Source organism: Condylura cristata, unplaced genomic scaffold (genome assembly GCF_000260355.1).
Source record: "Condylura cristata isolate star-nosed mole 26May11 unplaced genomic scaffold, ConCri1.0 scaffold00029, whole genome shotgun sequence".
NCBI lineage: Eukaryota > Metazoa > Chordata > Mammalia > Eulipotyphla > Talpidae > Condylura > Condylura cristata.
In genome coordinates, this window is record NW_004567130.1 from 11,410,944 (window position 1) to 11,426,274 (window position 15,331).

Genomic DNA, 15,331 nt, shown 5'->3' on the forward strand with positions numbered 1-15,331 from the left:
AGGATCAAAGGTGGACATGAAAGAGAAATCACTTTCTTGCAAGACGATGCAAATGATTTAAAATATCCTGGCCCCTGCCTAAGAGTGTACCCCTTAGCCCCTCTTAATTCAGTTTAAATTTCTAAACCCGAAGTCAGTATGTTTCACAGCATTTCTCCACAGGGTCCACAGCAGGGCAGCAGATCAAATCTACCCTGTAGACCTTGGAGGCCTGTTCTCAGGAAGTCAATCTAAAGTTCCTATGAGATCTGAGTTCTGCCCTATGAAGGACTGTAACATGCTCCTTAGTTTTTTCTCAGTCTCCACAGGCAATTCACAGACTTGTGTCCCTACCGTTCAAATACAATGTCCCCCTTACTTAAAATATCTTATAAAAATGTTAGCCCTACAGTATCCAAAAATAATTTCAAAGATGTAATAAAATAACCATTCGTGTAATTAAAAAAAAGTTACAATGTTCTAACTATGCTATGGGGGAGAAATTTTTAGAAAGAAGTGATGAATAAAATGTGTGACTATTCACACAGAGCCATAGAGGCCCATGAATGGAAGGGTGTGCTTTTTTTTTTTTTAAGATTTATTTATTTATGCATATAAGAACTGGGGTGTAGGCCAGAAGTCTGGGGGTTAAGAGGATTCACCAGACAGAGTGAGGAGCAGAACAGACAGATCTACTGGAATACACTGCTGAGGGGAGCAGCCCGCGAGACAGGAGAGGTCTGCTGTGCTATGTGGCTCAGCTGGTCCATGCCCGGGGTTCGAACTCAGGCAGCAGTGGCTGTGGACAGCTTCACAGTGCTGAGACATAACCCCTTGCTCCAGCCACCAGGGAGGACCTGAAGGGTGTACTTAAATGTCCCTTAGTGACTGTGCTCCACTGACATGATGAACAATTTTGTAAGTTTATGGGTAAAACAGTACAATCTTCCTTTGATTTACCTGGAAGTTGCATTCCTGAATAATTAAGTATATTCAAATGATGTCCCTGGAATCCAGTTTACTTGTAAATAGTGCGAAGGTCAAGGTACAGGAAATCCTAAACAGAATTTTCAGATGCGGGACAGGCAGGTGGGAAGGCTGGAGATGGTCCGGGGCAGAGGGTCAGTCTAGGGTCTCATGCATCATGGGACTGCTGCTACCTCTGGGCCTGGCTTATTAAGTGCCAGCCAAGAATGCCCCACAATTTCCCCACGCCCACCCAGGGCTGACATCAGCCCCTCGTGAGCCCCCGGCCCCTCGGTGTTCGAGCTGCCCTTTCAGCGCCTGCCACCACGGCGGCTGCACCGTGCGAGGACCGTGGGAGCAGGCGGCGCCGAGAAGCCCGGTGACGCGTCTTCCTTCTCCGCAGGGGCTGAAGATCAGCGTGCTCTGGACCCTCTACTATGGCGTTCTCAGTGCTTTTGCGCCCGTGTACAGCTGGATCCTGGTGCTCCGGGGCCTGGTGGGCTTCGGGATCGGAGGGGTCCCTCAGTCGTAAGTAAAACCCTGCTCTGGCCTCAGAGGGGAGCGTTGTGAGTGACAACAACCGGATTCACAACAACTGGGCAAATCCAGAGCTCAAGCTTGTCGCTTTGATATGGTGAAAACAGTAGCTATGTCCAGAGAAGCATGGTCAGCGCTTCTTAGACTCACGGGAGGGGCGTGCCACTGTGTGATTGGAACCTGGCTTTTGCAGGCGAGGGAAGCGGAAACCCCGCGGCCCAGATCACACCTTGCGCAGCTGGAGTGAGGGCCCGAGTTTCTCTGCGCAATGTCTGGGTGCTCCACCGCGCTCCACGCCGCCTGGTGCCCGCCTCTGACCCCTGCAGGGGGCAGGGGCTGGCGCGAGCCCTGTGCCTTTTGGCTATTGTTTTGTTGCTGCTGTTTCAAATGCTGAGAGTAGTCCCAGCTGTAGGAAGAAGTAGCTCTATCCTAGGAGACTGGGGAACCCTGAAATATTTATTATTGGCCCCTTTCTAGAAAAAGTGTGCTGCGCGTACTCTACATGGTGATGACGATAACCAACACTGAGTGTATAGGAGGCAGGTGCCACTTGAAACTATTTATCCTGATCATCTCATTAACTCGTGAAATTTTCCCAGGAGGGAAATCTGAGTGTTAACCCCTATGATACAGCTAGGAAAACTGAGAGGTGAGGGGACTTGCCCAAGGAGGAAGAGACCAGGCTGGTCAGCCCCCAGAGCCTGGTGCGCATCGTATCTTGTGCCGCTACATCCAAATCCATGTACAGGCTCCGCAAAGACCCAGAGAGGGGTGGGGATGGTGTGGGGTGCTCCACAGGAAGGAAAGTGCATGTGAAGGGTAAACTGCAGCTGAGTCTGAGGGAGGCTGATGTCAGGCTGCGGTGTGTAAGGCCTGAAGGCTGAGGCTGGTCAGTAAGCCAGGGCAAGGTATAAAGGCCTCGAATGCCAGACCAAAGGGGTCGTCTACAGGCAGCGGGGAGCCACTGAGTGTTCTGGAACTGGGGAGCTCCTTTAGAAGTATTAATCTGGCAGCGGTGGGCAGGCGACACTGGAGATAAGGAATCCGCTTACAACCGCCTGGAGAAAGTCTGCAGCAGGACAGAGCAGTGCTCTGCCGTTTATCTTGCACCTGCTGAGTGTCACGACTGGGTGGGGACAGCAGGGTTATCTGGAAGGGCCATGCTCGTGCTGAAGCCCTGCGCTTCCACGGTGGGCTCTGAGCACCTGGGCTTGGGTCTGGCTCTGCCATCATCACTGGGCAACTTCCCACACCTCAGTTGCTTCATCGCTAAAACTGGGGTGATACGATGCCTGCCTCATGGGGTCCGTTATGATATTAAAGGACAACGACTGTGAAGGGTTCGGGCCCACACCTGGCAGAGTGGTCAGTAAGTGTCAGCACAGAGCTGGTGAGGAGCTCAGAGGCCGTGTGATGGACAGTGGCCCCAGTGTGTAGTGTGGATAGAGCAGATGAATGGGGGCCGGGGAGGGGGCTGCACCAGGGGTTTCATACACACACAAATCTGGGGACATCCTGTCGTGCAGAGGCTGCAAGGGCCCAGCAGTCTCCGCTCCAGTCCTCTCCTCCCTTATTCTCCAGCAACTCGCCCTGGGTTCTGCAGAACAGGCGTTTCACATGTTCTCCTGGACCAGGGATGAGCTGAGAAACCACCAGAACTTGAGGCAGAGGCCATTAAGCCAAACTCATAAATCCAGGCTGGCAGGGCTTGTGGCCAACGCAGCAGCCTCTGGCCTGGCCCCAGGAATTCCTGCAGACAAAGGCACTGCCCCACTCCCCACGCATTGGCTGGGAAGAGTCCGCTTTCCCCTCTGGCCAGACTTCAGTGAGTCTCTGCGTTCCTTTCCCAGGGTGGCTCAGGTAGAGGACAGCACGCCAGTCTGCAAGCAGCCACCTGGATTGTCTTCCCCTGGGAAGGGGAATAGAGCAGCAAAATGATCAGAATGTACATAGTGATGCTTGTGCGACACGGTGGAATGAGAAGTGTTATTTCCTATGTTTCTTTCCTCCAATTTTTTAATGGAAGTGACATAAAAAGTATACGAAATTGAATAAACCTTTAATGGCGCTGGAAAGCAGAGGGTGCCATCAGCAGACCAGAAAATGTTGCGGAGCCTCTGCAAGATCGTAAGCAGATGGGACTGTGACGGTGGAGTACTAGAGGAGAGAAAAACACCTAAAACAGCCCGAGGGAAGGTGTCCACGAGAGAGGGCCGGACACTGGGGGCAGAGGACTGAAACACGGAGTGACTGGGCAACCTGACGCTTTCTTCCTGTGTCACCGGGCCCTTGGCTTGTCCACCTGCTCCCTCTTCCAGCCTGCGCATGTCACGCCTCTCCAGTTAGCTGCCTTTTTGTTGAACACTTACTGTAGCTTTCTGTTTATTTACTGAGCTACTGCTACTGTTACAGGGCACCCCAATGTGAATTGGGGTTGCCTGTCTGCGGGCCCTCACCAGTATGCTTACGATTCAATCATATTATGGACACACTCAAAAGGTTAAATAATGGATTTATTTATAAGGAGAAAGGTAAAGGAATAACTCAGGGAAAGAGGGAGAGAGGCACAGGTTAACTAGGATGTCCTACCAGTTCTGCTGACTTGGACTCCACCCGCACGCTGAAAACCGAAAACCGATTGAGCGCCAAAATGATCAGCTGCGAACCACCAGTGAAGCTCCCCCAGAGCCCACATGTCCGGTTTTATCCCAACCTGGCTGCTCAGCTCTGCCCTCACGTCCTGGCGTGCTTCTCCTTGGTACTGATGGGATTTGGAGTCCCAGCATCTGGAGTGGGGGCGGAGACCATGAAACCTGTACCTGTTACACTACTGTACTCCAGGCACTGCATTGTGAGCTTTCTACACAGGAGCACTTAAAAACTCACAAAACCTTAAGATATGGACATTATTCTCCCCATCTTACAGATAAGAAAATCAACTTTAAGGGAGTTAAGTCACTTGCCCAAGGTGTCACAGCCAGCCAATGGTTGAGCTGGGATTTAAACATCCTGTAATTCACTGAGAATAATCCCTTCGTGTTCCACCCATGTGGCTGGGAATGGCAAGATTTTTTTTTTTTTAACTGCGTGGTGTTCCCTGTGTGTCTACACCATACTTCTTATCCAGTCATCTTTTGTTGGGCACTTGGGTTGTTTCCAGAGCTTAGATCCTACAAATTGTAGTGTAGTGAACACAGGAGTGCGCAGGCATCCTGGAATTACTGTTTTTGCATTCTTTGGGTAGATACCAAGGAGTGCAATTGCTGGATCACACGGCACATCTTTTCTAATATTTCAAGAAACCATTAGATTGTTTCCCATAGAGTCTTCAGTCCCACCAACAATGTATGAGGGCTCTCTTTTCTCCATGCTTTCACCAGTACTTCTTTTTTTTTTCTGGTCTTTTTGATATAGGCCTTTCTTAGAAATAATTTTAAAAAATCAAATCTCACTTAATTTAAAAATCAAAAAAGCATCACCTAATGCTCCAAACCTAGTCTCTTACCTATTCTATAGTTCTTTTATCCATGAAGAGAAGAAATAAAAACCAAAAAGTTACAGAAAGATGGAGCTACCCCAGAGAACCAATCACTGGCTCCCCAGCACTCCCATGCCAGCTGTTACATGAAAATAATCATATTTTCATTCATTCAAGGTTGTCATCTGGTTAAAAAAATGGCTCCCCTAAGTGCATTGTTCAGAAACACTGAGTTGATATTTTTATGTAGTTAAAGACAATGAAGAGTTTCCATTCCTTTAGCAGAGCCCAACAAAAGCACCTTCCAAAACCAAACAAATAAGATTTGTTGTCTAATTGTTACAAGTTCAGCCATCAGAACTCCTAGATTATTAGTAGAAATACATATTATATTACTGATAAGGAGCCCCTCTCTCTTCCATGTCCTGTGCCTTCCTCCTTCCCCCCAGCATGCCTTCGAGGTGACAAGAAGCACCTCAAGGGTGGGGCATGCAGCTAAGTGTTCTCTTCACAATGCCTTATTCTACCCACAATCCCTTCTTTACACATGAAAAACACCTGAAACCCAGAGATCATAAATGACTAGCTTAAGGTCTCTGGTCACTAAGTACTCCATAGGCTTGCCCTTTGCTTTGTAACAAACCACCAGACACATGCAGTATAAAGCAAAAATGGTTTCTCTAACTCATGATGCTGCCCCTTGGTGGTTTTCTTCTTCTGGTTTGGCGGGCTTGCTCACGTGTCTTCTGTCAACAGGAGTGTTGCATGGAGGCTGGCTGGTCCAGCCCGACTGCAGACTCACTTCCGCTCCATAAGCCTCTCCTCCTCCAGCAGCCTCGCCGAGCACATGATCCCTTGGGCACACAGAAGCACTAGGTCTCTTGAGGCCCAAGCGTGGGACTGGCACACTGTCACATTCGATTGTTCAGTGCAAGTCACAGATCAGCCAGAATCAAGGGTCATGGATGATGGAATGAGCTGCAAAGTCGCACTGCAATGGACATAGGGACGAAAGGGGGCTAGGAGCCAACTTATCTACCGCATGGAGAAACTGGGTTTAAATCCAGGTCTGTCTAATGTGAAAGTTCTTACTTAAGTATGTAAACAAACTTTGCTAAAGGGTTCTGAATATGTAGTCAGAAGGTCCTCATCAATTATTAACATCCACTGGGACTGACTTGGAGAAGATTCTGGAAGTCAGGAGGGGCATTCTGAACAGTCTCTCTTCCCATTAGTTAAGGTAGGAAAGAGGCATCACAAGTAGGATGCCAGATAATCAACTACATTTTCTGTCGATGAGAGAAATTCAAGAAAGAAGAGACTTTCCTCCAAGGAGTTAAATCTAACTCTGTTTCTATCATGACAAACAACACACTTTTTTTTTTAATTTAGAAAATGTAAAGAAGCACCCAAAAATCGTGGATCACCTCTAATGCAAGAATTAACTATCATCTCACAAAAATATACAATAGACAGTTGGCACCAGGGCTGATGGTTTATTCTTGATCTTTCCAGTAGAGGGTGCTCTGTGCCTCAGCAGAAACCCTCCTTATCCAGAGGCGGCAATGGAAGTGGCATCAGGGGACATGGGGGCATCCTTGGAGGAGTGCCTTAGCCTCTCTTAAAGACTCATGTGCTGGGTAGCTCCCCACTTGTTCTACTGTGGAACCTGCCTCAGAAGGTTCTTTGGATTAATGTCTAGAATAAGCTGCTCACAGCCTGTCGTTAGCCTCCTCCAGGAACCAAACAAATCCCGACTTGAGATCACAGGCCATTTCCGTGCAAGCCTGTGATCCAAATGGCAAATCTCTAATTGCCAAGTTCTATAGATGCAATTATTTGCAGGGAGAATTTGTTTGTGCTCAGATCAGCTGCTTCTTGGCATGGCTGATTTCATCGCTGGTTCTTTTTCTTCAGTGTGATTGCAATAATCACCATCCTCTGGGTAAAGATCAAACAGCTTGTTTTCCTAATGAGCTGCTATACACCATAGCCCAATGTAGGGCCCCAGCAACTATAGCAAAGGTGTTTCTCATGGCTTGGGATGCAAAAACAAGGAACCAAAAATTATCTACGTGTTAGTCAATAGGGTTACAGCGGTTAAGAAAGAGTGCAGTCAAGCTACTTTTGTGAACATGTGAAGATTCTCAAGCTGCTTGTTGCAAGCAGATCCTTTCTGACACAGACATTCGAGGGCAAATGGTTTATGCCAGAGGCTGCGTCACACAACTACGAATTACCCCACTAAGGAATGCCGGAGCTGTCATTTGTTAGGAATTGCTCCTGGGAAGTTTAAATTCTTCGGTACTTGGGATGTCACACCGCTCAGCAAAGCTAGCTTTTGTGACCAGAGAAAGACGCGGGGAAGAGCTTCAGGCCTCGGTTATTGAAAGTTGGACAGGCAGCCAGTGAGGTGCCATAAGCCCGGGCGTTCCCATGGGCGGGTCAATGACGGATGTTCATGTGTTAAGAAAAGGAAGGAATGAAGGGAAGGGAGGAGGAGGGGGAAGACAAAAGATGTTGAAATTCAGTTATTTATTTACATAGAGTGAGTTGGAAACTGCTGGTAGTTATGACATGTGGGGAAGGGGATGAAAGGAGGGTGGGGAAGGGAAAAAGTCATGTATGTTGTATGTTTGCGTATTGTTATGTTGCTTTACAATGTGAATGTACATGTGTGCTACTTCTGAAACAAAAAAGTAAATAAACAAAAGCCAACCACCCTTGACGTCTAAGGATAGGAGCAGCTTTGCCTACTTAGAATGTGCTACTGTCCAGGTTTGCGTCATTGGTCATTTGACTTCAGTTTGGTGGAGGAGAGGTGAACAGTTTTCTTATTGTATTATGTTATTGTCATGGTTGACTTTTTAAAATAATAATAAGCACAACATATGGAGGATATCATACAATTTTTTTATTACAAAAGTTTATTTTTACATCATTTTGTACATTTTTTTTTCCATCTCAATTGTAATCCCTGCGGGTTTCCCATCTCCAAGTCACCCGTGTGCCATCACCATAATCCCGTGCATTTCCCTCCTCCCCGCCCCCATTGGATATCATACAATTTTAAGCAGTCACTATTATGTTGGTCTCCATTATCAGAGCTGCATCAATAACATTGCTAATGGTTTTGTCGATAGTTGTGCTTATAGGAATATTAATTGGAACTACATTTTGGAGAATCACATAGGTTATAGATACAAAAAGCTTCAGAATTTGCATACCTTTTGACTCAAATCCTACTTACAGAAATCCAGTACTAGAGAACCCTATAAAGACAAAGACTTCAGCTTGAAATATTTATTGAATTACTGTTTATATTTGTGAGGCCATTTAAGTAGGGTAGTGATTAACGGGCTGTATAATGCAGATAGCTGAGGCATTTCTACTCACCAACTCACTAGCTGTGTGATGCCAGCCAACTGATGTTTTCTGACATTTGTTATAAATGTAATATAGATATAGCAGATGGAAATGGGAGGTAATTTCCATCTATAGAAATTACAATCACCTCCCCTCATTGACTTGCAATGTTGACTTAGTAGAAAGTGTGAGTAAAACAGCTAGAAGAATTTTTGGTACACAGTAGGTTCTCAATAAAAGATAGCAATTATTAAGGAAAATATGGTCTGTGCATAGGATGAACTTTATGTGTAAGAGAATGACATGACATGGAAATACTTATTTGTAAATTGAATTTTCTTAATGGTGGTCAAAATCCTTAAATATGATCTCATTAGGGGTTCAAACAGCGGGAGATGAAAAGGGAAGAGAGGGAAGAAGAGAAAGACAGATACCAGGACAGAGAGGAAATATTAAAATATTTACACTGTGTAGTAAGACTTTCCCCCCATTGCTCAGAGAGCCATGAGCCATTCGTTAACAGCTGGGCGGTGGGCAGCTTGGTCTAGTTCAGGGACCCCAGGAAACCTAGACGGGAAACATCTAGATGAGCATCATCTATGCCTCAAAAGAATTCATGGAAATCAGCCTCCTTCTACCCAACCTTCCTTATGAGGAGCCTGAAGAGTAACATGGAGCCGCCTAGGGCTCAGATGCTTGGTGTAGGCAAAAGCTATGAAGAGAAACCCTCCCCTCCCAAGCAAAATGCAAGGTGGCACATGGGAGCAGCTGACAAGTCCCCTTCTCCCAGCGTGCTGTCCCAGCACGGAGGGAGTCAAAGGGAGGGGACAGTAGACAGAGGGTAGAGCCAGGGTGGTTCACAGATCCCACCCAGAGGACTATTGATGTAGAAATTCAGAAAACGGCAGCGGTCTCCTGTGGAGCCCTTCCCTTAACCTCCTTTCTGCCTCTGTTTTCCTAGGGTGACACTGTATGCTGAGTTCCTCCCCATGAAAGCCAGAGCAAAGTGCATTTTGCTAATTGAGGTAAGGAGGGGGTCTGGGCCTCTAGAGATTGGTCACTCTCTGATAGAAGCTTCTCAGGTATCTTGAGCCACAGGCAGGCTCAGAACGCAAAACCATAAAAGGATCGGTTCTGTCCATCTCAACATAGTTGCTTAAATTCAATCAGGCAGAAAATTCGAGCTACCATCCCTTACAAAAATGGTGGTAGGGGGCCTCCCTGCTGGCACAGCTGATTAGAACACAGCACTACGAAGCTCTCCCCAGCCGCTTCCGCATGAGTTTGATTCCCGCCTGCCTAGGAGGTGACCCACATGGCGCGGCAGACCTCTCCTGACCCGCCCGCTGCTCCCCTCAGCAGTGTACTTTGTCAGTCGGCCTGTTCTGCTGCCCACTCTGTCTCTGGTGAATCCTCTCACCACCTCCTGCATCTCTGGCCTGTACCCCAGTTCTCAATGAATAAGTAAATAAATCTTTAAAAAGAATGGTGGCAGGAAGGTGCCATGTTGTTCTCGAACCGGAAATGGAACTTAGCCGAGAGCTGGCGCTAAGTGGTATGACCTGAGTGGACCATATTCTTACCCCCACCTCATCCCATTCACCTTCATCCCTGTTTGCTGGTGGTGCAACCAGCCCACATCCGCCCAAAAGAGAGGGGACCAAGGGGATAAACACCGCAGTCTCTGCTATCTCCTGTGGGCTCCCACTGATCGCACCAGGGGGAAGTTAGGGGATGGAGTCCTTGCAAAGAATAAGGTGGGAAGAATCGAAAGGGGCTCAAAGAGATAAACAAGATACACAGCTTGCAGGGAAAAGGCAATTCTGCTTAGATGTTAGGGCATCTTTGGGCCAGGGACATGGCTGTCGGTAGACAAGAAATCCACGTGTCCTCTACCCTACTGACCTCATTCAATGAGAGTTGTATCGATTTCCTTAACCAGAGCTGCCTCATTGCACAACTCCAGAAGGCACATCCAGGTGGATGGCACCCCTGGGAGATGGCAGCATGGCAGCCCTGGCCCCAGATGGACCCCAGGGAAAGGAGGGCCTTGTTGACCTTGTTGAGCCAAGGAACCCCATTCACATTGCTAACTGCCTACAAGAACCCAGAAACTGCTCACTGTGTTGACCACTACTGCCCCCCTCACTGGCTCCCATTCTTCTCTGCCAGGTGTTCTGGGCCATTGGGACGGTGTTCGAGGTCATCCTGGCGGTGTTTGTGATGCCCAGCCTGGGCTGGCGCTGGCTGCTCCTCCTCTCGGCTGTCCCGCTCCTCCTCTTTGCCATCCTGTGTTTTGTAGGTATTTCTGGGGAGCGCAGCCTTTACTGCTTGGGCTCCTACTGTTCACTGTATTTTGGTGGGGGGACCAGAGTCACTTTTGAAGATTATTTTTTGAATGTCAGGAAAAAACACAAAGGAACAGGGCCAGGATTAGTATGGGCTACTGGGTTTCCTCCAGAAAATACTACTACTAGGGTGTCCTTCAGGGAAATGGCAGGGGGTAAGGAGGTGCCTTGGCTCCACTCGTACAAGTCCTCCCCTAAAGGTGACTACCTTGAAATAGTTAGGACTGTTAGGTCGCAAGTGACAGAAACCCAATTCAAATGACTTGAGTCAAAAAGGATTAAATGTCTAGCTTCCGGTCTGTCTGGGTCCAGGGCCTCAAGTGATGTCTCCAACTCAGTGATGTATAAACTACAAGATCATACAATACTTTTACCATTTCATGTGTATAACACATTCATGAAACACAGTTTGTGAGCCCCCAAATAAGCCTATAGGTGGGCAGGTCTCATATAATTACTGGCAGTGATAAAAGGGGTTAACAATTACTGAGTCTAACTGTGTAGCAGGCTCTGTGCTGGTCTCTTCACATGCATTATCATACTTATTCCTCCCAGTAGTCATAGGAGGTCAGATGTGATGAACCCCTGTATGAGGACATCAGCTAGTATAATGAAGCGCCCGCATCAATAACAACCCACTAGGAGTGTACTTCTCAGTCACTTGACAGTCCAGAATGGCTGCCCCCTATTTGGCAGTTGTGATTCGAGGCCCAGGTTCCCGCCAGCCTGTAGGCCTGCCATCCTAAAGGGTTTCGGAGTCTTCCACATGCAGACTTAGGAAGGGTGGGGAGATGCATACTCTTTTCCTGAGTCCACAGGCCAAGGATAGTCTGCTTACTTGCTATGTCCCATGGCCTCATCGAGATGCAGAGCAGGCGGGAAATGTAGTTCCTGGCTGGGCAGCCCAGGACAACTCTGCACCAAGGAAAGGGAAGTATGAATTTGATGGACAATAGCCACCTCTGCTACATTCTCATTTTTCTAATGAGGAAACAGATCTGGAGGGGGTGACAACTGTCCAAGCCACACAGCAACAGACAAGAGCACTGAGCTGGCCCGATGTCCTGAGTCCAAGTTTCTCGCTCTCTGACGCCAGCTGTTCATAGCCACTGCTTCATTGTGCAGCAGTTTATTATTTAGTCCGTCGGGGTTGGGACTCCATTCGGCTTAAAGGGCCTTCTGAGTTCTTCCTGTGTTTGCAAGCTGCTGCTGCTGAATAGAGGCAGGATATCATTTCTGGAGACATGGGAGTGAGATTTCTGACGATGGTGGGATGAGAACGACAGTCTTGACTCGCCCCTCCCCTGGAAGGGGAGCAGCAGATACTAGTGATAATAACACTGCGGCGGCCCATTCCAACACACTAACACTGTCCCACTTAGTACTTTCAACAGCCTACGAGGCTCTTCCCATTTTACAGATGAGGAAATGGAGGCACAGAGAGGTCAAGCTATAGCTCAAGGTCACACAGCTAATATTATCAGGGGCAGAACCAGCATTTGAAGCCAGGCCTGGGCGCCAGAGCCCCTGTCAGGGATAGAAAGTGACCTGGAACATACCTCCCCCAGCTCCCAGCCCTGAGGCACAGCTGCCTGCCACCCATGGCCAGCTGGGGCCACTGCCTGGTTTCAAAGACCAGATAAGGGCTGGCAGGTCTAGGAGGCTGGGCAGAGCCTTTTAATGACAGGAACCCCCAGAGTGGGAATAGCCATTCTGGACCGCCAAGTGACTGAGAAGTACACTCAGAGTGGATCACTCTGCTGAGGATACTGTTTGCTCCTATCTCATGGTTTCCTCAGATACTTAGCTGCTGGCCTCATTCTGGTGTTCTCTCAAGGACCCTGGGGTGTTGCTATCCCCAGCCCCCCCACCCTTAAAGATGCCACACACAGATGCCAGCGTGTGGCTGGGACCCTGTGTTCTGTGCTGCCCTAACCAGCCATGCCTGGTCTCCTGTCCCCACAGTGGCTGCCAGAGAGTGCCAGGTACGACGTGCTGTCTGGGAACCAGGAAAAGGCCATCGCCACCTTAAAGAGGATAGCGACAGAAAATGGCGCCCCCATGCCGCTGGGGAAGCTCATCATCTCCAGACAGGTGGGTGCTGGGCCCCTGAGCTCAGGTGCACACAGAGGGGCTGGCCGTGGGCTGGACCTGCAGAGGGAACTTGGTGCCTCCTCTCTGTATCTTTTCAACACAAAGTCCTGAGAGTGCCTCCCGGGGAAGTCAGCTAGTGACTAGAGAAATGGGGTGTCTGTGAGTGGACCCTGGAACCATCCCTGCTGATTCAGCCTTTCAGAGCTGGTAGCCTCATCAGCGAATGGGATTGATTGGCAATGGATGGGCAGCGAGCCCTAGTTAGACATTGCTGCTGTGGGTTTAGATCCAAGGCACCTCGCTCCTGCTGCCATGGATCTAAACCCACTACCCTGCGCTTTTATGAGCACCTGCTGTATGCACGGGCACACAGCACACCTGGAAGGAGAGCTCCACGTTAAAGACCTGGGTCCCTGCCCTCAAGAATCATGCAGGGGCCTTGCAGAAACATGACGAATACCCAGAAGCAAACAACAGACCTTAGAAGGAAATTATCTTTGAAAATAAAATGATGTTTCTGATTATTTTTGTATATGCTACAAGAACTGACTGGCATTTCACCAGATTGGCTGGAGGTGTTTGACATAGTCTGATCGCGTAACTGATCGAATCTTTTTTTTTAACAATGTTCTTTTCGGAAGTAGATTCTATGACTGATTATAGTCTGAGATCTGAACATACTTTTCTTCATAGTGGTTTGAAAAATGCCAGCTTAAGCAAGCACCCGAAAGTGAGACTTACCCGGAGTCTCTGTGGAGTGGGTAGGTATAGGACAGGGAACCACCTGAAGACCCTGTTTTTTAAAGTATTATTCTTTTTAAATATATTTAGCAAATAAGAATGTATTTTATGTGGGTATCCATGTATTCATTATATATTCTCTTTATAACCGTTCCAAAGTATATAAACATTCTCAGATATAGACAATCAGGCCCACCCTGGTGGCACAATGGGTTAAGACGCAGCACTGCAAGCTGACTGCAGCTGCTTCAGTGCAAGTTCGATCCCCACCCCGGAGGCGACCACATAGTGCAGCAGACCTCTCCTGTCTCACCTGCTGCTCCCCTCAGCAGTGTACTTCGTCAGTCGGCCTGTTCTGCTCCCCACTCTGTCTCTGGTGAAGCCTCTCACCGTCCGCATCTCTGGCTTGTACCCCAGTTATGGGGTACAAGCATTATGTATGCATAAATAAACAAATCTTTAAAAAAGTATAGTTATAACATATTTAATAAACACTGTTTTTATTCAAGAATATATTGCAAAAGATATTTATGCACGAAGACAGTGCTCACAAAGACCATCCATGGCCTACCATCTTATTTTTTCACTTCTAGCATGCTTAATTAAATGAGCATTTCTTGAATTGCTACTATGAAAAAATATGTTCATATCTAAGAAGACTATAATCAGTCATAGGATACATTATTGAAAAGAACATTATAAAGCAGAAAGTTGATAGATTAGTAAATTATATGAAACTGGCGAATGGCCATGAATCAATCTTTTCGAAAATTCCCTTTTGGTGAATTGATTTTCAACATAATTCATGTTTATCACATCGGCCTGGAGTTGGTTTCGGGTGAGGCTGAGATGCATGGACACCCCTCAGACTGGGTTTCTGCTTCATGTTCAAGAATCGCCCGAATGCCCCAGGGGAGCAAGCCTGGGGAACTGCTAACTAGATCCAGAACTCCCAGTTGGGGTGAGGGGTACGGATGCTCTTGTCCCCACAGTCGAGGCTCTGCACACTACCTAGTCTAGCAGCGACCTGGGCTCGGGGGCTGAATAACCTCACTGGGCTGCGTGGTGTGGATGTGAGCCCTGGGCTCTCGAGCCCGAGGCCCAGCCCGCCAGGGCAGGTGCCCAGCGTCTGGAAGGGGGAGAGTAAAGAGCTTGTGCTTGTCTTGACACAGGAAGACCGAGGCAGAATGAGGGACCTTTTCTCACCCCACTTCAGATGGACTACCTTGTTGCTGTGGTTTATATGGTAAGCGCTGTTTATGGACCACCAGGGCCCCGTTCACCTCACCCTGCTCTGGGTTTTGTTTGAGTGTGACAGGTGCGTGGAGAACGTCCGATCAGCAGGACTCGGGCATGGCATTCCCGATGCCTGACGTCCGCTGTCTCCAGGCAGCTCCTGGACTGTTATTCCCTGGTCATCTATAATTTGGCTCACTTTTTACTCTGATAAATATCTTTTAAAAAGTAATGTTATATGTTTGCTTTAAGGAGGAAAAAAGTCTTAGTTGTGGACCATAGATGAAAGGTACTTTTAAGGAGAAATACTTCAAAGTAGCGAGATGATTTGCCAAGACACTGAGGCATTATATTGAAGAGATAGAGAGAAAGTGGGGCCGGGGGGGCTGTTAAGAACTCAGCACATAAAGGAGCTGGAGCTCCCGAAAGATTTGAAACTTACAAGGGAACTTTTTTGGTAAGAGCTAGGTCTGTCCCTGTCCCCACTCACGTCACCTTGAGTACTCTGGTGGCACAGGGCCCAGATTTGGGGATCACTGGTTTGGTCAACATGGACATTCTTAGAACTCTCAGTTCCAGCCTCTCC

At 48.0% G+C, this 15,331-nt stretch overlaps 1 protein-coding gene across 2 annotated transcripts in view; it reads left to right on the forward strand.

Annotated features, from left to right (window-relative positions):
• SVOP (SV2 related protein homolog (rat)) overlaps window positions 1–15,331 on the forward strand; it is a 58,058-nt gene that overhangs the window by 26,459 nt on the left and 16,268 nt on the right. For both annotated transcript variants that reach the window (XM_004690958.2, XM_012731153.1), the window contains exons 6-10: window positions 1,349–1,473; window positions 9,288–9,351; window positions 10,499–10,624; window positions 12,640–12,768; window positions 14,682–14,755. In XM_004690958.2, coding sequence (XP_004691015.1) covers window positions 1,349–1,473; window positions 9,288–9,351; window positions 10,499–10,624; window positions 12,640–12,768; window positions 14,682–14,755 — 518 coding nt within the window. The remainder of the gene's footprint in view (window positions 1–1,348; window positions 1,474–9,287; window positions 9,352–10,498; window positions 10,625–12,639; window positions 12,769–14,681; window positions 14,756–15,331) is intronic.